At 40.3% G+C, this 22,656-nt stretch overlaps 2 protein-coding genes across 3 annotated transcripts in view; both read right to left on the bottom strand.

Moving 5' to 3' along the window:
• The window catches only part of LOC125297537 (GTPase IMAP family member 8-like), a 23,613-nt gene extending 957 nt beyond the window's left edge, over positions 1–22,656 (bottom strand). Inside the window, 9 exon segments of the mRNA XM_048247932.1 lie at positions 12,188–12,352; positions 12,976–13,080; positions 13,541–13,794; positions 13,796–14,171; positions 19,178–19,366; positions 19,657–20,352; positions 20,701–21,375; positions 21,501–21,769; positions 22,587–22,656. Coding sequence (XP_048103889.1) covers positions 12,188–12,352; positions 12,976–13,080; positions 13,541–13,794; positions 13,796–14,171; positions 19,178–19,366; positions 19,657–20,352; positions 20,701–21,375; positions 21,501–21,531 — 2,491 coding nt within the window. The 5' untranslated portion in view covers positions 21,532–21,769; positions 22,587–22,656.
• On the bottom strand, positions 8,563–10,762 carry LOC125297562 (NACHT, LRR and PYD domains-containing protein 1 homolog). 2 transcript variants are annotated; one of them, XM_048247995.1, is made up of 3 exons: positions 9,862–10,762; positions 9,518–9,628; positions 8,563–9,294 (listed from the first exon to the last, which is right to left on the bottom strand). In XM_048247995.1, exons 1-3 carry the CDS (start codon positions 10,757–10,759, stop codon positions 9,011–9,013), a joined length of 1,293 nt encoding a protein of 430 aa, XP_048103952.1. In that variant the 5' UTR covers positions 10,760–10,762; the 3' UTR covers positions 8,563–9,010. The 2 variants fall into 2 exon arrangements, with proteins under 2 accessions (XP_048103952.1, XP_048103953.1); XM_048247996.1 differs by lacking the exon at positions 9,518–9,628.

Below are 22,656 nucleotides of genomic sequence, written 5' to 3'. Positions count from 1 at the left end.
GTACAAAATATGACCGCCGCTCAGTCCTGTACATCCGTTCCGCGAAAAGAAATCACGCTTCAATTTGTCTCCATATTTTACTCCACCCCCCACTTTTGCCTACTCGTGCTGAAAAGGTGAATAGATTGTAGAATAGCCAAAGAAGATGTAGCATTGTTATAAAACCTTTAAAATCTCAAAACAATCACAAGTAGGGCAGTTCATCACAGTTCATCCATGGCAACTGGATTGATGAAAGGTCACTTACACCTGTAGGCTACATTGTATTTGGGAAAAGCAAAAGGTATCAGCATAATGTTATTTATTTATTTATTTATTTATTTATAAACAAAAACATCTCTGTCAGTTCCATGCCGTTTTCAACAGCTATCAAAAACAAAGGTCATTTTGGATGGATGGATTTTTTGTGAATGTTTCTTCTTCTACATAAGATTTTAGTCATCTTTAGTTCATCTGATACTTTATTGTCAATGCACAAATTAAGTAACAGTAGTCTGAAACGTTATTGTTAATGCACAAATTAAGTAACAGTAGTCTGAAACAAAATGCTGTTTTACATCTAACCAGTGGTGCAAATAACTGACATGTCCAAATGGGCCTTGATGAAATGCGTCGCTAGACTGTTCATACACATTTTAACGGGCCAAAGTTGAAGAGCTGTTGTCCGTTATTGTTCGTGCAAATATTCATGTTCCCTTGCGTTGTGTAACTGAGGTCCATGGCTAATCCAGGGGCGGATTATGAACTTTCGGGCCCCTGGGCCCAGATGTATTGAGGGCCCCCCACTAATTGTTGTATATGTTGGGGTTCATTTGTTTGATGTGATTTCCTGTATTCTGGTGCATTTTGGGGATGGCCAATACTAAATTCAATCACATTCATAGCCTACATCCTGATTTGTTGATATTGAGGCAATGATTCCATGCAAAGGCTTGGGCTTCAGGGCCCCCTGATCCCTTGGGCCCCTGGGCCCGGTAGGCCCATGCAGTAATCCATCCCTGGGCTAGTCTGGCTTTCACCAGACCAAGCTCAATCTTTTAAGAAATCAAAAAATAAATAGCGGGCAGATCAGGCTGGGTTCACCCAGCCTAGTCCATAGGCGCCCGATATTGTTTAATTTTCCGATTGAGATATCCACGCTCTGGCTATTCTAAATGCAAAAATGCATCAGAGTTATGACAAAACTGTAACTAACAAACTAGATCCTAATAGAAAGCTGTTAGCTTCCCTAAGCTACAGGTAGGATTATAAGGTAGGCCTATTTACAACATAAATTGTCAATAGGCTATGCTGGCGACACAAATAAAATCTCCTTTGGAAACCAATGGCTTACGCCTTACAGTATCAAGCGGACTTAAACTGACATATCGTGGCGAAAAGCTGTTATAAAATTCACGCAGCTCCATGAGTCAAGGACAGCGCGAATGAAGTAGCCACTTCTAAATGGGACCCACTACACAGTAGCTTAAGGTGTGTTGCTAAAGCAGCCATAATGAAATGAAGGTGTCATTGTTTGGATATTTCACACACACGTGCTTTTTAATTTCACAGACTACAACTACCAAGCTGGAATCAAAGCACATCGATTCCCCTCTCACACCCTGCACGCACTTAAAACAAAATAAACAGGCGTCTCAGTCTCATGCATGTATAGGCAAAACTGTATCAGACCGGTGTAACGTTGGTAAATCTTCCATTGCACAGAATGATTTTTGTAGCACGTGCAACAAATGACAGTCGAAAGATACAATTACAGTGCTGCTATCAATTTGCTTGGTATAACCGCATTTATAGTTTTCTACAAATGCAATCAATCAAATTGGCCTCCATCACTCAACCAACGCTAGGTAAAAGGTAACATTACCTAGGTCCTTATTGATATTATAAGATTAACGTACCTGCAGTAAAAACCAAGCATGTCCGATAAACATCCTCAGATTTATTTCGGCTTCAAGAAGAAATGGGAATTACATTTCATGGGAACATCGTCCTATCCTTATTAGACGTTCTCTGCGGTAAACTAGTCCTTGTAGGAAGCGTCCATTGTTTTTTCCAACCCACTTTTAAAGGGGTGGTTCAGGATTTTGGACATAGGACCTCATTTCCAAGTAAGCAAGTGTGATATTTATCAGTGGAGACCGTTTAACACGTTTCATCCAGTCCTTCTAATTGCAGAGTTCGCAGGTGCTAGGCTAGCGCAAGTCAACGGTATGTGCTAGCCTGCCACTAAAGACAGTCTTACCCACTCCAAAGTACACCCGACTAAATATCACACTTGCTTACTTGGAAATAAGGTCTTATGTCCAAAATCCTGAACCACCCCTTTAACTTCCAACAAAATTAAGTCTCACTGCAACGATGCACCATCTAGTGGACAAACGACTACTTATCGCCATTACTGGAAATGCAGCCATGATGATGATGATGAATATTTATTTTTTTGGCTTTCTTTTAATCCTACTGAATTTGTAATTATGTATCGGCCGTTCTAATACCGATAGTATGTGGGTGCCTGTGTGTGTGTGCATGTGTATATGTGTGCACCGCCATCTACAGGCCAATGAGTGTACAGTCACTATATGTACACATAACCTAAATTCGGGGGGCCCAGTACGGGGGGGGGGGGAGTGGCCCCCGGGGACGAAACGAAATTTTTCCGTAAAAGTCTAGTGGGGCTACATACCCACCAAATTTCATGTGCCCCAGTGGTTCGGTGTCCCGGGTATCGTTGACCAAAAATTCAGGAAGTAGATGACGAAAAAAAAAAAAAAAAACTTTGACAATCCCTATATGACCGCCGCTAGCGAAGCTACTGTTGATGGAGCTCTTGTTAGCCTTGTAGATGGGTTAAAATAAGTGATTTATGTGCATTATGAGAGATGCCCAGTTGCTAACACTAATAGAGCTATGGAAGAATCTGTAAAAAATGGTGGAATGCTTCGGGTTTGGGTAGGGTCACCCCTCGTCCATGACTCTAGCTTATGGTCATACTTAACGTATCTAAAACCCATTTAACACCGGATTTCTCCTTTAAAGATTGTTGTTGAAAATAAATAATGAGGAATGATTGTGCATTGTGCACTCCGTTTTCTCTTCAATTTTAAGAGAAAATAAAAATATAAAAAAACAACAAAAATACCACTTGTTTTGTTTTTCTTTGCAGAAGTCTGAAAGAGTACATTTATCCAAGTTACAACATTTAATTGTAATATGTACAATATTTTGTCCTGTCAAATTACAGGAAACTCCTAAAATGACAGGAAATTCCTGGCTAGTGAGTTGCCGTAAATATAACATTTTGCTGTAATAAATTTACAGTATTCTATCTGTGAAATTAGTAAGTAAATTTACATGATTGTATTGTAATTAATTACAGTAGGGATGTTGTATTAAGTACAGTACCGTGTTGTAGTTATTTTACAGTAACAGTCCTGTATACTGTTTACAATAAAATTAGGCTATGGCAATTATTAGCCAGGAATTTCCTGTAAAATTATAAGAAATTTCTAACAGTGTAGGGTGGTCCACATCCCTACCAACTGTTGTCTGTGTGGGTGAAACCATTTGCTGACCACAAGACTCGAGACATAAGGGGCACTATGGAGTCCCTGGGCCACTCATGGGGCTAAATCTCTGTCCCTGAGTAGAGACTGTGAGGGATGATATAATTGCTAAATTTTCTCCTGTGGTAACCATTGATTTCAGCCACCAAACGTGAAACAAATCTAAAGAAAATTCTAGGAATGGTAGAGGTAACACCAGTGAAATAGCCATTATATCTGTGACCAGATGGTGGTGCTATGCCATACGTGCATTTTGGGCATGTGAATCATCATTACCATAATATTCAATAAACTAAGTTATAGCCAAATCAGCCAATGTTTCTGTGACTTCATGACCTATTCTGTGTTTATGTGTGATAAGTAATCTGTGACTGATATGGAGAATGGCTAACAAATCTCTACCATGCACTGGAGGGCAGTGGGTTATAGTTTAGCAATAGTTATTTACTCACCATTACAAGAAACTTAAGTGTCTCAAGTACTCAAGTCATTTTTGACCAATCTTTACTGTGGCTTATCAACAAATCGTATAGCCTACACAAAGATCACATCACTCCTTGATGTCAAACAGACCATGCTATACTGTAAGTTAAATGAAGATACCTCAAAGCCATATCTCCTGCCATCTGACATCCTCTGACTCATACTCATACAGACTGAGTGCAAGTCTGGCCATGAGAAACTAAAATCGACTTTCCACTCATGAACACTGCTGCCACAAAAACAGGAAATGTGTCATGTAGTCATGCCAACCAGACCACAGTCCCCACAGTGCCCTTAATCTACATCAACATTGAAACTTTGTTACAAGATGTCTGCACTTTAGTGGATGAAGGTAAGCAGCACCACTAACAACTTTTGGATTGACCTACGATGACAAATCTACAACATTCAGACCTAGAAGTAGAAATCCCAAGTTGCTCAACTTCACTGATGTGGTGTTTGCTTATTTATTAACTTTGATTGTTGATGTGTATTTTTGTGTATTATGTATTTTTTGTTATGTATTTACTAATGTATTTTTAGTGGCATTTACATGTATTAATTTATCTTGTATGCCAATTATATCACAAGGGCCATTCTCCCAAGAGCAACTCGGAGTCAAGTGTCTTCTTTTTACTTGTTTTGTCATCTTCTTCCTCATAAAATTTAATTTAAAGGAAAACTTTGGTCTAAGAGCAACCTCAACAGTGTTAATCAGAGTAGTAAGAACGGGATATGGATTTACAGCAAAATAGCAAAAAATTATAAGGTTCTATCTGACATTTTTGTCAAAATTGGGTAACACTTTACTTGACAGTATCGACGTAAGAGTGACATGACACTGTCCTGCACACATGACACTGTTATGACAAATGAAACCTAATCTTAACCCTAACCCTAATCCTAACCTCTAACCCTAAACCATAACCCTAACTCTAACCCTAATCCTAACCGAATGTCACTTAATAATGGAAGTGTTATGTCATAAACATTTACGACTTCTTTGTGACACATTCATGACAGTGTCATGTCACTCTTGTGTCGACGCTGTCAAGTAAAGTGTAACCCAAAATGGAGTTTATTGACACTTATTCTCTGACAACTTGCGGCAGATTTGTTCCGCTTATCAGTATAACTCTATAGAATCCTAAAACTTTCAAGCTTAATATCGCAGAACTACTCAGAACGTAGATAGGACCCTATAATTCCAAGGGGAGGATATAGAGACAGCCTTGGGGGCAAGGTACATCACTCTTTTACGCTATTAAGATAATAAAACATTTCACAATGAGTTAGAGCAGTGGTTCTCAAACTGTGGTACGGTACCACTGGTGGTACTCGGACTCCTTCTAGTGGTACTTGACTTGAAACTGCGGACAGTCCCAGTTTTATGTTTGTTTGTTTCTCCCTGCTTACAGGCATTGGTTAATTCTGTGATGTACTGTATCAAATTATCACAACTCCACAACAGGTTATTTTCTTTTTATTGGGGGCGTTCACGCACGTAACTTTTGACCCGTTTTCAACTTTTGACTTTTGACCCGATTTTAAAAAATTAGGTAACATTATCGTTGGAATCCTTGGACCAAGACAAGTTCAACGCACCCTGTGACATCATTATTCGCCATGATGGATTTTCCGCCATATTGGATTTTATCAAAAGTGAGGTCACAGATTTGACCGATTGTCACCAAACTTGACACACATGATCTTCTGACCATGGCTTATACAGGTGCTTTTTGTCTTCAGAACTAAAACCGTTCACCCGTAACAGCCAATTGTAATTTATGGCGAAGCTGCCAAACAGGAAGTGAGCTCATATCTCTCCAACCATTTCATGTATCATAACAAAACTTCAACACAAAGTAAGTAGACTCATAACCCCATCAGGAGGACGCTCAAAAATGTTGGTGACCTTTGAATTCTAGGCGGCGCTACAATTAGCAAAATGCATTTTGGCCTGTAGCTGTTGTTGTGTTTGTTATTCAAATGTACTAGTGGGGTCTGGTAATACTGTTGGAGGTCCTTAGGCCGACCCAGGCCAAAGTGTGATGTCATTGTAATTGATTCGGCTGCCATATTGGATTTACTCAAAAACACTAAAAAGTTTCCAAAGGTCACAAATTTCATCTGATCTTCACCAATGAAAATGGCACAGTCCATCTTCTGACCACGCCTAACAAAAGTAGTGATTTTTGTAGTCATATCTATTACAGTTCGGCAGTAACAGCCAATCGAAATCGACAGCAACGCCACCAAACAGGAAGTGAACTTATATCTCTGCAAGGTTTTCTCGTATCAAGACTAAATATGTCCTCAGGACCCAATTAGGAGGAGGCTCAAGAAATCTGGTACATTTTGACCACTGTGTGGCGCTATAATCACAGGAAGTAGGCTTATATCTCAGCAATGCTTACACATATCGAAACTTATCGCTACTTATCGACACATGGACTTGAGACCCCATCCTGAGGAGGCACAGTAAATTTGGTGACCTTCGACCTCTAGGGGAGCGCTAGAGATACAGGAAATTACAGCAACGCCTTTACGTATCGAAGCCAAACTTGGTATATTGACTCGGGACCTCATCCTGAGGACGCACAATACATTTGGTGTACTTTGACCACTAGGGGCGCTATAATTAAGACTTTCTCGCATTGACTCCAAACCTGGTACATTGACTCGTGAACCAAGGCCGTAGTCATGATGTCAACATTGGGGGGGACCAAATCTGTGGTGGGGTCTGAGGGACCCCCAAACAGAATGCCCCCCCCGTGAAAAGAGAAGGGTGGAGAAGAAGCAACTTCACTGGTCCATCCCTGGACCCATGACTCCATTTGTGTTCAAAATGTAGGCCTATACTTTAAAAGAAATTACAAACTAGAGTATCTTTTGATAACCTCTATATTACACAGAATGTGGTTCTTTGACTTATTACTTACACCTGAAGATTTTCTTTAAACTAAGGCTTAGATTCATAGGTTTGGAGCCTAATAAGATTTTGTCTTTTAATTTAGATTTTATTATGCTGGCGGCTAATCACACAATTTTAACGTAGTTTGAAAGGGACAGGATTCAGGAATAGGCTACTAAGACAGGCCCCTCTTCTGTCTGACTCAACTCATGTTACCCCTGTATGCATTATAGACTGGCTTCTGACAGAAATGACGTTTCTGACGTTTGTAGAAACACTAGGCCTACTACAGCCTTTAATTGGTGAATGGAGGTGCAAATTCCTTTCTTTGGTTATTGTCCGCGATTCACATTAACTGTAGGCTATCACGTATTGTAAACGTCGCCACATTTGATCACGTTTTGCCTGCATGGATGCGCGATTAAGTGCGCATCTAAATATAATATGCAAGATGCAACAATCATTTCTAAGAGGCCTATACACGGTAATTTCTGGCATTACTACTAGCATATGATGCATTATTTATGTTGAAAGACGTGAAAGAAATGACACAGGCTTGCACAAATTCATCATTTAAAATAAAACGTTTCACTTTCGCCATCATTGCGAGAATAGGCTACAATATGGAAAATGTTCCCTTTCAGTCTGATCGGCTCCAAACATGTATGGGATTTCCTTAGCCTGTGCTACACCTTTCCAAGAAGTTTTGTGAAAAGTGTTCCGGTAGCTTTTGCGATATTGTTGACAGCACTACCTCACCGCAGTAGGGTGCAGTAAATGGAAGCTTTTGATAGCGCACGCCACTAACGAAAAACGGAAAATCACCAGGACAAACCACTCAGGGGTGTAGGCTACTCTGGAACCATAGGTTTGTGCGTTATTTACGTTTGATTACATTTCAGATACGTGTTGGTTTCCTGTAGGCCTAGTATAGCGCTTTATTCTTTCTTTATTTTTCTATGTTCGAATATTGGGGGGGACATTTTGGTCATATTTGAATATTGGGGGGGACACGTCCCCCTCAATGTCTATGGTGACTACAGCCCTGTCGTGAACACATGCTAAGGACCCACAATAAATTTGGTGGCATTTGACCACTAGGGGCGTTATGATTAGCAACACTTTCACCTATCACAACCAAACTTGGTATGTCATTGTAATTGATGTGGACTTGGGACTACATCCTGAGGACGCACAATTAATTTGGTGTGCTATGACCACTAGGTCATAGTATATTTATAAGTATATTTATTAAAACTTTCACTGATTGAAACTAAACTTGGTATGTGGAGTCATGACCCCATATTAAGACAGCACAATTATGTTGGTGAACTTTGACCACTAGGGGTGATATAATTATCAACACTTTCACCTATTTAAACCAAACTTGGTATGTGGATTTAGAGCACATCTTGAGGACACACAATACATTTGGTGACCTTCGAATCCAGTCCTGTCCAGTCCAATCCAATCCAACCTAACAAAACACAGTCCAATCCAATCCATTCCTAACTCCTGTTCAACTGCTTAACAGCTTGGCCCCCTCATTGCTGCTTGCAGCTATATTTTTTATTGTATTTACATCAATAGTGTACTGCAATGAATATATATCCATCCATAAATGTGATGTATCAACTCCACAACAGGCTAGTTTTACATTTATTTTATTTACATCAATAGTCTACTACTAAATGTATATCCATCTTCTGATACTTTCTGAGCAGTCATATTCTGTACAGTGAAGTCATGCTATGATGCAGCCTCCTCTCTCAGCTGCAGGGGGCACCTTACAAATTGAAGGAAACTAAAAAGTTATTTAGTTGTTTTCACCACAGACATCACCAGGACGGCTTTATCAAATTGTGTATAACATTTTTCAAAATGTCAAAGTAGCATTCCAGGTACAGTTTGTGTTTTGACAGTTTGTGGATTTACATTAGAGACCAATAGAATGGAGGTTTTGTGTATTGTTGATTTGCATGTGTTTTCTTAATAAGTAGTCCATTTGCACATATTGCCCACCAACGGTATGAGAAGGTTCCTATAGGTCTTAAGAAAGGTTCAGTGTTTTCTTGATAAGGTCTTGATAAAAGTAATAGTCCAGGTCTTTAAGGAGGGAGAGCATGATGCCACATGTTGTGTCTCCCTTTTTAAGCACCATGTCGATGAGGGAGGTCACCTGCTCATGCACCACGCTGGTCCTCTGCAGGATGACTTGTGCTTCCATCCTGTTCAACACAGGAGGCTGATGGGATTCAAGCCTCAGAACCAGACCTTTTAGTACGCCTTCTGATGTCCTCTCGATGAGATCAGGCCGAATATGGTACAGTCGATCTAGGAAGAGATAACTAAGTTTCAGGATTTTAAAACATCTTTTGATGCCAGTGTCTACTGATGCTGCTGCTATGCTCTACCCAGAACTTGAGCTCACCTCAACACAATGAAATAAGGTAAAACAAACAAACAATACCTTATTGGATTTACTGTTATTTCAAATGTTTTTTTTTTACTTTATACACAGAAAGTGGTTTAAAAGGTTATGTGTTGAGTGGTGTACCTTTGTGTGACATGGTGGCCATTTTCCCTTCTTCCTCATCAGTTCTGTGGATCCCTTCTCTGCTTGTGTAAGCCGCCTCTCTGGGGATCACTTCTCGGGAATGTCTGGATGCTGCGGAGGGAATTTCATGATTGCGTGCAACATCTCCAGTTTCACCAAATTCAAAATGTTCCATTGTCGTTATCCTAATGGACTTGCCATCACTGAGTATCTCACCTCAACACAATTAAAGAAGGTAAAACAAACAATAACATATTGGATTAACTGTTATTTCTGTTTTTGTTTTGTTTTTTTTACTTTATACACAGACAGTGGTTAAAAAGCTTATGTGTTGAGTGGTGTACCTTTGTGTGACATGGAGGCCATTTTCCCTTCTTCCTCATCAGTTCTGTGGATCCCTTCTTGGGAATGTCTAGATGCTGCTAGGGGATTTTCAAAACTGTGTGCCATTTCTCCCGTGTCACCATATTCAAAGCGTTCCAATGTCGCTTTCCATATGGATTTACCCTCACTGAGTATCTCCAAATCAAAAGAGTCCTCTGCGTTTTTAATGACAACTTTGAAAAACTCTGGAGGTTTGACGTATTTAAGGGTGATCGCTGATGGGGAGATCTTAGCATCACAGAGGGATGCTTTTAGGATAAACTCAGTACACATCCAAATGGAGATGTTCGGTCGATGTGTTATGATCTCCTTTGCATCTTGGTTCCTGCATAAATCCTCTTTAACGGCCTGAATCATGGAAGCATCCCGTGGCACAATGTATGTGAGTAGAACCAGGGGTGTCACTCTGGTCCGGTATATTAACACGTCCAGATGGGCTTTCATTGGGATTCCTAATTTCACCAGGACTTCTGTCAGTGAGAAGGAGGGCTTGAGGAGCTTTGCGTGGAAGCGGGTCAGTTCACATTTCTCTAGAGTCACACCAAAGTCAACTCCGTGCAGAACTCTCACAGCCTCTCTAAGAGAGGAATCGGAACCTTCCAGACAGGCAAAATGGGGCAGATGAGCCTCCAACAGTTCACCTGAGAGCACTTTGATGTCCATCAAGGGACCAATTGGCTCATACTGCAACATGGCAAGCTCTGCTCCAAATACATGGGGGTCACTAAAGTGATACTGTAGAGAGACTTCAACAGCACACACCCAGCGCAAACCAGATACTGTGCACTCAAAACTTCCTGGTGGAGAGCTGTGTTTATACACTGGGACTCCTGTCTCCATGGAAACAGAGGGTTCCATCAGGATCCAGTGTGAGGTGTCTTCATCTTTGTCTTCACAGGATTTGCAGCAGTTTGTTTGTTTGAAATACTGACACAGAATTGTGCCAGATGAAATGTCCAACCTTTAGGAGAGGAGATTTTAATTAGGTATTTTTCCTCAGATTTTGTCCTCACGTCCTAGGTTAGCAAGCCACAAAGAAATTAAATTAACACAACCACCAGCAAACTATAGTTGAACTGGAGTAATGCAGTGCCTGTAATCAAGCATGCATTCATTATGATCTTAAAACCTTTTTTAATAAATGTATGAGAAGGTAAATCTAAATCTTCATTCTCAGTCATATCTTCAGACAGTCCTCTCATGTCTCTCCTCCAGTCAGGATTGTCTACAGAATCCAAATCATCTTGGTCCAGAAAAGTGTCTTCTGAGGAATCTTCCTTAATGACGTTAGGCCCACATACATTTGATGGCTCTGGGACTTTGTCAACTGTGAAAATATTGTAAATATTGTTTCCTTTCTATGACTGAATTTATTTGAGATATTATAGAGATAATAGAAATGTACAAACCTAACCCCCAGTGTACCCATGAAATAAATATTTTTTTGCCACAATTTTATGTTCACGCTTTAAATTACATATCTCAAGAAAAAAAAAAAAAGATAACAGGGTGAAATGTTTATATGACACCTATACGAAACACACTGGACAAAAGATGAGCACAAATCTGAGACCATGGTGTGGAAACCAGTACTTTTGTGTTGAGTTGTTATAGAGTTATACCTGTGGCCAGAGGAGTGATATCTTCATCATGACTCTACACAAGTAAGGCAATCAATTTTGGGGTCGTTACTCAAAAAAGTAATGCATTACACATTACTCGCTACTGTAGAAAAAAATGTAATCCCTTACAATACTTCTTTACTCTCTATGGATAGTAACTCGGTACTGCGTTGAAATATTTCTATGTTATTGATACTGTCCCTTTTTTTTTGTATTATTATTATTTAATTAATGATGTTAATTAATTCCACTGATAGGAACTACAGTGTAATTACTGAATTAGAAGACTACTATGTTACTGACAAACGTAATGTGATTACAGTAATGTGTTACACTCAACACTGAAGGCAATGGGAAACAGCTTACATGTTTACAATACTTCGGTTTGTCTGTATAGGGATCCTATCTGAGCTATTCTGAGCATTGTCAGTGGTTTGAAAATAGCCGACTTGTTACTAATGCAAAAAACAATCTCAAAACTCCCAAAAGAAAGTTTGAACTTGTTTCCATCCATAAATAGACCAAGGTTGTTTTAACTTTGGATCTTTCCTTTAAGTGCATTTATTTAAGTTCTAATACGACCCTGATAATCAGCGCAGTACAGTGCATTGTACTGTAAATTGACCCAAACCCCAGAACAAAACACACCAGAGAGGTAACTCACCTCCCCCTCCAGTGCTCCCCTGGACACTCCACTCAGTGTGTATGGACTCCTGGGAGCCCCATTCAGCGGAGGCTTCAGACAAGGCTACAGAAGGTGCTGGTGATGGGTATGTGCCATAGCCTGAGCTTTCCACTGTGAACATCTCCGATCTGTCATCTCCACACACTGAAACAGAGTTTAATGTCAACAGTGGAAGTCAATGATACCACAGTGCTTTTCATCTCTATTATGTTGTCATGTTAATCCCAAAACAATATCACACCATGTGCAGCGACAGTAAAAGTTCGGATTGCACCTATCGGCCACCGTAAGGAACAGAGTTGTTGAAGACAAAATTTGAGTTGGAACAGTATATAATTATATTTGTTGGGTGGTGTGTATCTAACCCGGCCACACCCAGATATCACCTTTGACTGTAAGTACAATCATTTATCAACAAAACACCTAGGATAACAGAAAGAATAAATGCCTTCAGCAAATATGGTATATTTACAGAATAAAAACAGAATAAATGCCTGTAGAAAATATGGTATATTTATTCCAAAGTAGAGTAGAGTAGCTAAAGTAGCTACAGTGTCATTCAGAATTCCTGGCACTATTTTGCAATGTATTGTGATATTTCATAGGAATACATGTAGTACTCACTAAACTGAACTGGGAGAGTAGCAATGCTTTTCTGCAGACTCAACTCTTCCAATTATGCTGCTTATAGTTACAGTATCATTCCTAAATTCTGACACTATTTCACTATGTATTTTTTACAGAGAGTAATTACATAGGCTACTCACTCAGAGGGGGAGATGCCATGCTTCCCTGCAGAGTCATCTCATCCAATCGTGCTGCAGCCTCATCCATCGCTCTGTTCTGGTCATCTGCTCTATTCCATTTCAAACCTATACATTCAACATTAAAAAAAACTAACTGTTAATTTGGTTATGTAACGAGAGGTCCTATTCACCTAATTCCGCAACACAAACGGGGGGGTACTGTACATCCATTGCGATACACTGAGATAGCAGAGTTCTATCGAGGAGACAGGCATCATATGTTATGGGTCATCCTAAGTAAGGAACGTTTATTTAGGATTTTGGTGACTTAAGACATTTCTGTAACACCTTTCCTATCTGAAGTTAGGAGAACACTAACCTTCTTCAAATAGAGCAAACTACTGTAGGTAATGCTTAGACCACTGCATGACCTATGACCTTTTAGCATTGCTGTGATGGCGGGCTCCTTAAGTTCTGCTATGTGCTAACTGACAGGCTCTGCTATGTGCTAACTTTTACAGATGTCAACTTTTACAAAAAATAACAAGTGTTTTAATTTAAGTGAGGATACGATGTCACAACGCACCTCTGGAGAAAAACGTCCGTCTTCTCTCTTCTTGTGGTCTTTTATAGTGAGCACCTCCATTTATTACCACCATCTGTTCTATCTTCTCCAGCAGCTCTGTTACTTGTGTATCATCAGTCCAGTCCTTGTTGTTGAGGACATGATATCTGTTCCCACATTTCCCAATGATCCACCGCAGGGTTTCTCCTTCACTCTCAATGTGCTGCTCAATGGATGTGTCTCCCAGCCAGTCTCCATAGGTGAAAAGGACAATTGTGCCTCAAAATATTTTTACCAATAATGTCAAAATGGTCCCGCACACTTTTGTTGTTGTCCTCTGTAAACCTACAAGCTACAGGTATAACTAGAAGGACAGCATGTGGTCCTTGAGGACACAGAGACACACTTTGGATAATCTCCTGTTTAGTGAGCTTAGGAGTGGTGTTGACTGTGGCATCACCCCACCATCCTGGAGCCTCGACCACAGTGACCTGTCTGCCTGCTACTTCTCCCTGTCTCTTCACACACTGAGGTGTTCTTCTCTTCAGGTCAAACTCCTCCCTGCCCAGGATGGTGTTTCCTGATGAACTCTTCCCAGCATTTCTGAATCCCAAAAGCACAACACTCATGCTTGAGAGGAATAGAGCATCACCTGTTAAGAAACAGAAAATTAGCAAGTTGGCCCCTAGCAACAACCACAGTGAGAACAGTTGCTGTGGAATCTGCTAACCCCTACTGGACAGTACACTTTATTTTTGTCCAACTGGGGGCAGTGTAGTGGTATCCCACTTATAGCTAGACAGCTAGAAACTAGGGGTGGGCGATATATATCGTCTGCGATAATATCGTGATTGTTGTTTTAACAATGTGCAAATTGACATTATAGAGTATTTAAATTACTTATGGGGAAAAAACACTCGAAATCACGCATTGAAGACTAATACATTCACAGGAGGTGTATGCGGGAGAAGCCCCTGGCTGCAGCAGAGCAAGTGTCACGTGATCACTAGTGGGTCACAAGTTGTCACATGCACGCCTAATGTTTATTTTGTGCAGAGAGTAGCCTATTTGGGATTTTGTGCGGCTCAAGTAGCATTGATGTTGATGATGATTTTTTTCCTTCACAGTATTATATGGAGAGAAAACATTAGCCTTTGAGTATTTTAATAGTCAGTTGTAAACAAATAACTATTCTCATGTAACTCTTGTAAATGGACTGAAATTCGCTCTAAATATCTACGTTTACCGATTATGCTAACCGTTAGCATCTCTATGGGATTTCTCATATACATTATCCATAAGCTAACGCATTAGTTTCTATTCTGTAACTTGGAATGCTAGCCTACATGATTGCTCTTAAACAAAACATTCAAGGAAATAACTGAGATGTACTCTGTCGGTCTGCTTAGTTTTACAGTGAATCATATGTAAAGGTATGAAAGGAACTTCAGCTTAAGACTTTCTCTTGGGAAACTGTTAGGCCTATTCATGTTGTCTAATGTAGCTGGCTAGACCATGTCATTGCCACACAAGTGGGGGCATACTTGGAAATGAGTCAGAGTGACAATGCATTGGTTGATTTGGTTAAAAAGTCACAGGTTAGGTTATTGGTTATTATTGTAATGATGCTATTCATAAATAATGAGCTGTAAAGTAACTCAGACTTTAACAAAAAAAAAAATTAAAGGATATCATCTAATTATCGCTATCGTCAAAATCACAAAAAATATTGAGATATTATTTTTTGTCTATATCGCCCACCCCTACTAGAAACCAGCTTATGCTGATAGCTGGTTTTAGCTGGTCTTTGCTGGTTTTCTTCCAGCTCTTGCTGGTCTTTACTGGTGTAGCGGGTTAGGCCACCAGTTGGATATGCTGGTGTGGAAACTGGTCATGCTGGTGTGACCAGCCTGTCAAGCTTAACATTGTTGGTGTAAGATGGGCATGCTGGTTTGCTAGAATGACCAACATAAGCTGACATGGCCAGTTAAACCAGCAGCATAGACCAGCAACACCAGCTGAAATGACCAGCTTGAGGTGGTACGACAAGCAAAACTAGATGAATTACCACCGTAAGCTGGATAAACCAGCTGAAAGTATGTTTTCACAAGAGTTTTGCTGATCTAGCAGGTCAACCATCATAGGGTCAAAAAAGCTGGTTAACAAGCTGGTCAACCAGCAAACCACCTAAAGCTGGTCTGGCTGTTTTTTTCAGCAGGGATTTATGTTTATTGTTTGATAATGTTTAGACTAATGGAAATGACAAATATATATTTTTGAAATAAATTATTGTAATATAAAGAGTACAAAAACACATTCTTAGACCCAGCACAGAGTTTGTGACCAATGCAGTTTTCTTTTTCCTATCAGGTTTGCACGTTGACTAAATAGACATTTTTAACCCCCCTGTCAAAATAGTATCAGAGGATTCAGAGAAGTGCTAAACACACTCATGCTCCATACTTTAGACTATTCATTTAAAGGTATGCAGTATTAGGCATTTTGGCCGACTGAGCTAGAGTTCCCCCTAGAGGCACAATATATATTTTACTCTGCCAATGTAAACAGCCTACTTAGGGACTGTACGATATTTAGCGGGGGGGAGGGCCGGTCGCCAGACGATCGGGTTAAAAATGTTCTGCCTGGCCCTCCCCCCTGGTCAATTTTTTTTTCCAGGGGCCTCCCCCCGGCTCAAAAAAATTCTCCTAGGCCCTCCCCCCTACGTGAATCAAATAAAACTGGTCGGAAAATGACGTTTACAAGGTTAAAACGGCCAGCAAATGTCATAAGTACTTACACACACACGGGTACACAGTGTTGCGCGAGTTTGGTCACAAGCGGCCCGCGGTCGCCCGATATTTTAATCAACCCGACCGCAACTCGGACGAATATTAATTAGGACAAAATTATACCCGACCTGCGATCCGACCCGCTTATTTACAAAATGTGTGCTTTTGGTTATAGCCTGCATGCAGTGTGACAGTAGGCCATTTCTGTAAAACAAACTAATTTATTTGCAAAACTTTATGCAGTAGAACTACACTCAGTAGGCATGCAGGACATAATGTTTGCGCAGGAGAGAGAATGAGAATAAGAGCGCAAGCATGCACGCAACCACCAAGGATTAGAACACTAGGATAAGATTTGAAGGCCATGGACATACATCTTTCTTTCGAAAACAGAAATGGTGAGGCAAGGTAGGCAAGAGAGATACATTGCTGGTCAAAACGTTAGCATAAGAACTGGTTTATAATGCTGAATGAAGGACAAAGCTTTACTAAAGCACATCCACTGTTTAAAGTCACAAACACAACAAACTAATAACTTTTATGCATGCGCGAACCTATAGCCTACCGGTAGATATGGCTGTGTAGCCTAGTCTGTGCCATAACATTTATTCCTGCAGGCTGCCCGTTTTGGCTGTCATACTTTTAAATGGCTTCGCAAGAAGTAGGCCTACATAGACCATAACTTGTACTACTGTCATCTTCTTTAAGAACTTTTCCCAATATTTCCCATAGCCTATATCGCTTTTCCTGAAGGGGTGTCTTTATTATTTTAACTCGCGTCTTCAGCTTCTTTACTGTTGACTTTACTGTATTGATGCTTTACTGTATTGATGCTAGCCTTTTCGTGATATTTTAAGTAGGCCTATTTGTAGAAAATATATATTTAATTAATTTTAACTGACCCGCCCGCAAATGACCCGAATATCATTAAAATATTTACTGTTTATGACTCATAACCGCGGGTGACCTGCAAGCTTACAAGGGGGTTTGTGGGAGATTCAGGTAGCGTTGCGACTTTTTGGACTCGCCCACTCTGTCAAAGAGACGTGAATCATGTTTTGGCCTACAAACCTTTTAAAATATCGAAAACGGATCATTGATCAGGGAAAAAACATATCATGGATCAGGAAAAAATAATTTTCCTCGGCCCTCCCCCAGGCCAAAAAATTTCTCCTGGGCCTTCCCCTAAGGCTTAAAAAATTATCTTAGGCCCTCCCCCCTGACCCCCCCCCCCCCGAAATATCGTACAGTCCCTTATTGTAGCTTGTTCCTAGCCTGGGAAAAAACCCAGACTTACTTCCGGCAAATTCGAGATTCGCTCTGAAAGTCACAGGTTTTACACGATGACGATAGAGCACCCTGTTGAAGAAGCCGATTTTTTAAAGGTTTTTTAAAAAAAAAAAAAAAAAACATCAACGATGGCTGCTCTCGCTTGTTTGAAGCTGCTATCACGTTGGTTTAAGACAGGGAGATAGAAGTTTCGCACCTGCTTCCTTATGTTGGAATATGCAACATTATACAAACATGTAAGAGATAGCCTACCTATGTTATATCTGCAACAGTGGTAGGCTACTGAAAACGGTTTGATATTCTGTTTATTTATAGGCCTACGGCATAATTGCTTTGAACGTTTCAGTCTCTCGCCCCCCATTCCTGCTTTATATGTCTCGGTCAGCCAGAAAGGACAAATGAGACAAAATGCTCATTTGAACGTGAACGGTTTTGTTCAGAGCTGAGAATGCAATTGTGTTTGACAGAGGGCAGATAAATGGCTAGTGACAAAATATTAGCTTTCAGTGTGGCACAGTGTCTTTATTAATTAGCCTACGTTTAATTAAAGTGGTTAATTCTTCCTGCTTCTCCCTACAACCAGACAGTGTTGCAAATTGTGTGTTTCCGTCACTCTGTCTCTTTCGATGCTCTGATTGGTTTTTCGCCTCTCCTATTGCGTCCGAGGCATTTTGATCAGCGTCCGTTTGGGAACGCCCTTTGGAAATGGGCTGTGAACGAACCTTCCCCAGACCCACTCTCAGTTACGACTGAGTAGGGTCTGGTTTCAACCGGGCTAGCTTGTTCCCCCTGTACACAATGGACATGCTTTTGTTGTGGAGGTGAAGGATTAACAACAGGCAAAATCTCGAAAGAGCTATATCTCCTAACAAGGTAATGTTTCACTTAAAGGTGCTCTAAGCCATGCTAGGTAATGTCACTTCTGTTTTCTTTCAAACAAAACAGTGTTAGCTCGCTACAACTCCCCCCCCCCTCCCCATGCTGCTCCCGTTCAAATGAAATTCTCATAAACGCGCATCTCGTCTGTGATTTGCTGGGAAAGTTTGTTATGTTTTTATGGGCTAGGTTTGCCCAGGTTGCTTTTGTTGCCGTTTTTGGAGCCTAGGCTGTCCACAGAGATCACGTTTTTTTACAGTGTATTCAGGACACAGACAGCTAGTGGATGGTTAGGTGATGTTTGCAGTAAGTGGCATGACATGTTTTAGCCTAAACAAAAGTGTGGCATCACTTAGAGCACCTTTAATGCTTCACTGTTCCATGTCTTCGGGTCGACTATTCTTGATGTTGGCTGGTTCTCTCGTTAGCGACTTGCTACAGCTACAGCATGCCGCATGTCTATGCTAGGTCAATGATTCCCCTGTTACAAGTTAATTTACCATCAAATTGGCTTCGTAAAGGTTCTATTAAGGTGAATATATATTGCATAGTGTGCCTTTAAATCTCTAAAATAGGACCCACTGAGGAATGGAAAATAATAATAATGGTAATATGAATTTAATATTGCAAGAGAATTAAAAACATCATATGAAATATAATATTAGCAAATTAAATTCCAACACATTCAAATTAATGAACTCACCTCCTGAGAATTGGAAAGCAGATATCTGCCTGTAGACCCACATCCGTCTGTCCTCTGCTCTCTGTGTCTGTTGTTTTCTTCTCTCCTTTACTTCCTCCAGTTTCTTTCTGTCCATCTCAAAGTGATGGCCCCCGTTTCCAGAGATAATTTCCTCCATCTTCATCAGCTCTGTGATCTGTGTTCTGTCACCTTTGTCCTCATTGTTGAGAACATTTTTGTCATGTAGTTTTTGTTTATATAGATACCGTCAAGTAAAGTGTTACTGTTTCTTTTTATTACATGCATTGTTCATTCTACTTTGATGAAGAACATTTTACGGTGTGTCTAATGCATTCTACTGATATATATATTTGGGTAAATGTTTCATACAACCAAGTCCTTTTATTTAACTGAATTCACATATTACCCAATTTATGGCAGTTAAAAATAAAACAAACTTTTATTTTTTATTACAAAACACATCAATGAGACAAACTCACGCTTCAGCGACTGGAGGTGTTGTCTTTGCCTCTTCACATTCATCAGTCTCTCTGTTGCTCTCTGTTCTTCTTTCTCCCTCCTCTCCTTCACTTCCTCCAGTCTCTTTCTGTCCATCTCATAGTGACGGCCTCCGTTTCCAGAGATAATTTCCTCCATCTTCTCCATCAGCTCTGTGATCTGTGTTCTGTCACTTTTGTTCTCATTGTTGAGAACATGATATCTGTTCCCACATTTCTCTACCAGATATCTGATGTGTTCTTCACTTTCAATGTACTGCTCAATGGTTGTGTTTCCCAGCCAGTCTCCATGGGTGAACAGCACCATGGTGTGACTCCACACCTTCTCACTGAGAAGAAATAAGTGATGCTGAAGTGATGTTTTGTGTTCCTCTGTGAAAGCAGTGTCCACTCTTATAACTAAACAAAAAGTATGGGGTCCCTGATCACACAAACACTGACTCAGCACAATCTCTCTTCTGACCATTTCAGGGCTGTTCACTGAATGGCCATTCCATCCAGGTGTCTCCACCACAGTGACCTGTCTGCTTTCTACTTCTCCTTGTCTCTTCACACAAACAGCAGTTCTCTGTCCAGACTGAAACTCCTCTCTGCCCAGGATGGTGTTTCCTGATGAACTCTTCCCAGCATCTTTAAATCCCAGCAGCACAATTCTGAGATCTGGAAGCAGTGCACCTCCTGCAGGAGTAAATGGAGAACTTCAGCAGGTGTGTGTGTGTGTGTGTGTGTGTGTTCTTTCACTGAAACATAGGGATGTATTTGGGAGCAGACTAGTGGCACCTACAGTATGTTTAGTTTATCATAAAGACTAATATGATTGTTTCTGTGAGTATGCTCCACAAGTGTTCTGGAAGTCCTTTACTGTACACCCCATCTAAGTAGCTTTGCAATCTTGAGTGATCTAGTCACACAAAAATTTAACAAGTTATGATACATTTGTGTCACAATCTGAATCTTTCCTTTGACTACTAAGTTTAGCAGCAAAGACTCATTACTACAAATTAATTATTACATAATGTAACTCACCTAGTCTCTGGAGTTTATTTCTTCTCTCCTCTGCTCTCCTCTCTTCTTCTGCCCTCTTCTCTTCAACCTTCTGTATTATTTCTCTGTTTATTTCATAGTGATGGCCACTGTTTCTTCCCACCATCTCTTCTATCTTCTGCAGCAGCTCTGTGATTTGCGTATCATCCTTGTTGTTGTTGTTAAGGACATGATATCTGTTCCCACATCTTTTTAGAAGTTGTTGGAGCATTTTCGCTTTAACCTCAAAGGCTTTCTCTTCTGCAGGAGTCTCATGAATGAACAGAACTAGAGAGTGTTTCCAGGCTCCATGGCCCAGAAGACTCAGGTGGTTTGATGTGGCATTTCTCTCTGCATCTGTGAAGGTCATGTTCTCATGGATGACCAGCAGAAAAGCATGAGGTCCTGGAGGACACAGAGTCACACTGAGAACAATCTCCTGCTTCAGGAGTTTAGGAGAATCAATAGAAATATTGAGATCATAATCCTTCCATCCTGGAGTGTCCACCACAGTGACCTGTCTCCCTGCTACTTCTCCCTGTCTCTTCACACACTGCAGTGTTCTCACATCAGGGTCAAACTCCTCTCTGCCCAGGATGGTGTTTCCTGCTGAACTCTTCCCAGCTTCTCTGTTCCCCAGCAGCACAATCCTCACTTCTGAGAGATTGGGGATAGCACCTGGTCATGAGACAACACAGTTGTATCACTCATGAACAACTTAACTTTCCAAACACTTTCCAATAGTTTATAGTTTTTCACCAAATCATAATCAATATACTTATACATTATAATAATGGGCTCACCCCTGCAGAGCTGTAGTCCTTCAGCTGTCATCTCTCTTGCTTTGGTTTCACTGAACTTTCAAAATCATCATTCTTTCACTCTGATAAAAACAGTTGCTTCATGGTTCCAACATGACTGAACTCAGGCAGATGAGACCAAATGTTTCAGCTCTTGGCATTGATCCCACAATATTCCGCCCTCTGAGAAGCTCAGAATGACTTTAATGGATTTGGACAACCAATATAACTCTTGACTTGGTGTGTGAGCTACTATATGTCTCGTAGAACACCTGCAAAAAAGGAAAAGTCAGCGTTACATAGTTACATAGTTTTGAATGAAAAACAACTTATTGTGTTCAGTCATTTCAATTGACTCCTGACTGTTCTTTAATTCTCTGATCTCTGATGTTGTTTCACTGTATCATAAGGAATCTGAATCATAACAAATAGGCCTCTGGGCTACATGCAGAGTACACTTGGTGTTATATACTAGAGGCTTCTTGTTGTTGACTAGATTTACATGTTGGGTGAACTCTCTAAAGGTTTTCAAAGTAGGCCTAAACATGCTTTCTTCCCACCATAGAACTAGTTGGACAGTAGCCTAAAAGTTGTATCTGCCTATCTCAACCCATTGTCTTGTGAGTTCCTTGAATGCAAAAGCCGTGAACACCTAAACCTGTTGTTCAGTGTTTTTGTTGGCATATGCCTAGCCTACACCTTTCCTGAATGAAGCCTCATTAAGCCTCATCGTTCATTGTCCTTTCCTGTTTGTCGGTTTGATTGCATGTTGAAATATTAGTATCACAAAATTATAGTAAAATAGATACTACTACCATGATGATGTCACTGTGAATTGAAATGATCATATTATTATATTAATCATTCTCCATTTGTACTTTTATTTAGAACTAAGCAATGCTTTTAGACCTCATCTGAATCAGTATGTGTGTTTACGGATTGAAGGTGTTAACTTGTGTGTATGTCTTCCTACGTGATTGTATAGCTGTTGTTTGCTAATGGTAACAGAAAGAACTCTCGTTCTAAAATAAGTCAGGGACATATAATATTGTAACCTGCATATCATGTGTATGATAGAATATGTCTTACCTTCACTACAAGAATCATTCATTCCTCTGAGATCCGAATTCCAAAGAAGCATTAGTCTCACATATACCAT

Source organism: Alosa alosa, chromosome 7 (genome assembly GCF_017589495.1).
Source record: "Alosa alosa isolate M-15738 ecotype Scorff River chromosome 7, AALO_Geno_1.1, whole genome shotgun sequence".
NCBI classification, from domain to species: Eukaryota; Metazoa; Chordata; class Actinopteri; order Clupeiformes; family Clupeidae; genus Alosa; species Alosa alosa.
This window is presented reverse-complemented; position numbering and strand designations above follow the sequence as displayed.

What these genes read in the sequence shown, in the direction of transcription:
- LOC125297562 (XM_048247995.1), bottom strand. Translation starts at nt 10,759, where the DNA reads ATGGAACCCTCTGTTTCCATGGAGACAGGAGTCCCAGTGTATAAACAC. An exon ending in GGCCTCCATGTCACACAAAG is followed by an intron (nt 9,629 to 9,861) that starts GTACACCACTCA and finishes TTCCCTCCGCAG; the next exon opens with CATCCAGACATTCCCGAGAA. An exon ending in GGCCACCATGTCACACAAAG is followed by an intron (nt 9,295 to 9,517) that starts GTACACCACTCA and finishes ATCTCTTCCTAG; the next exon opens with ATCGACTGTACCATATTCGG.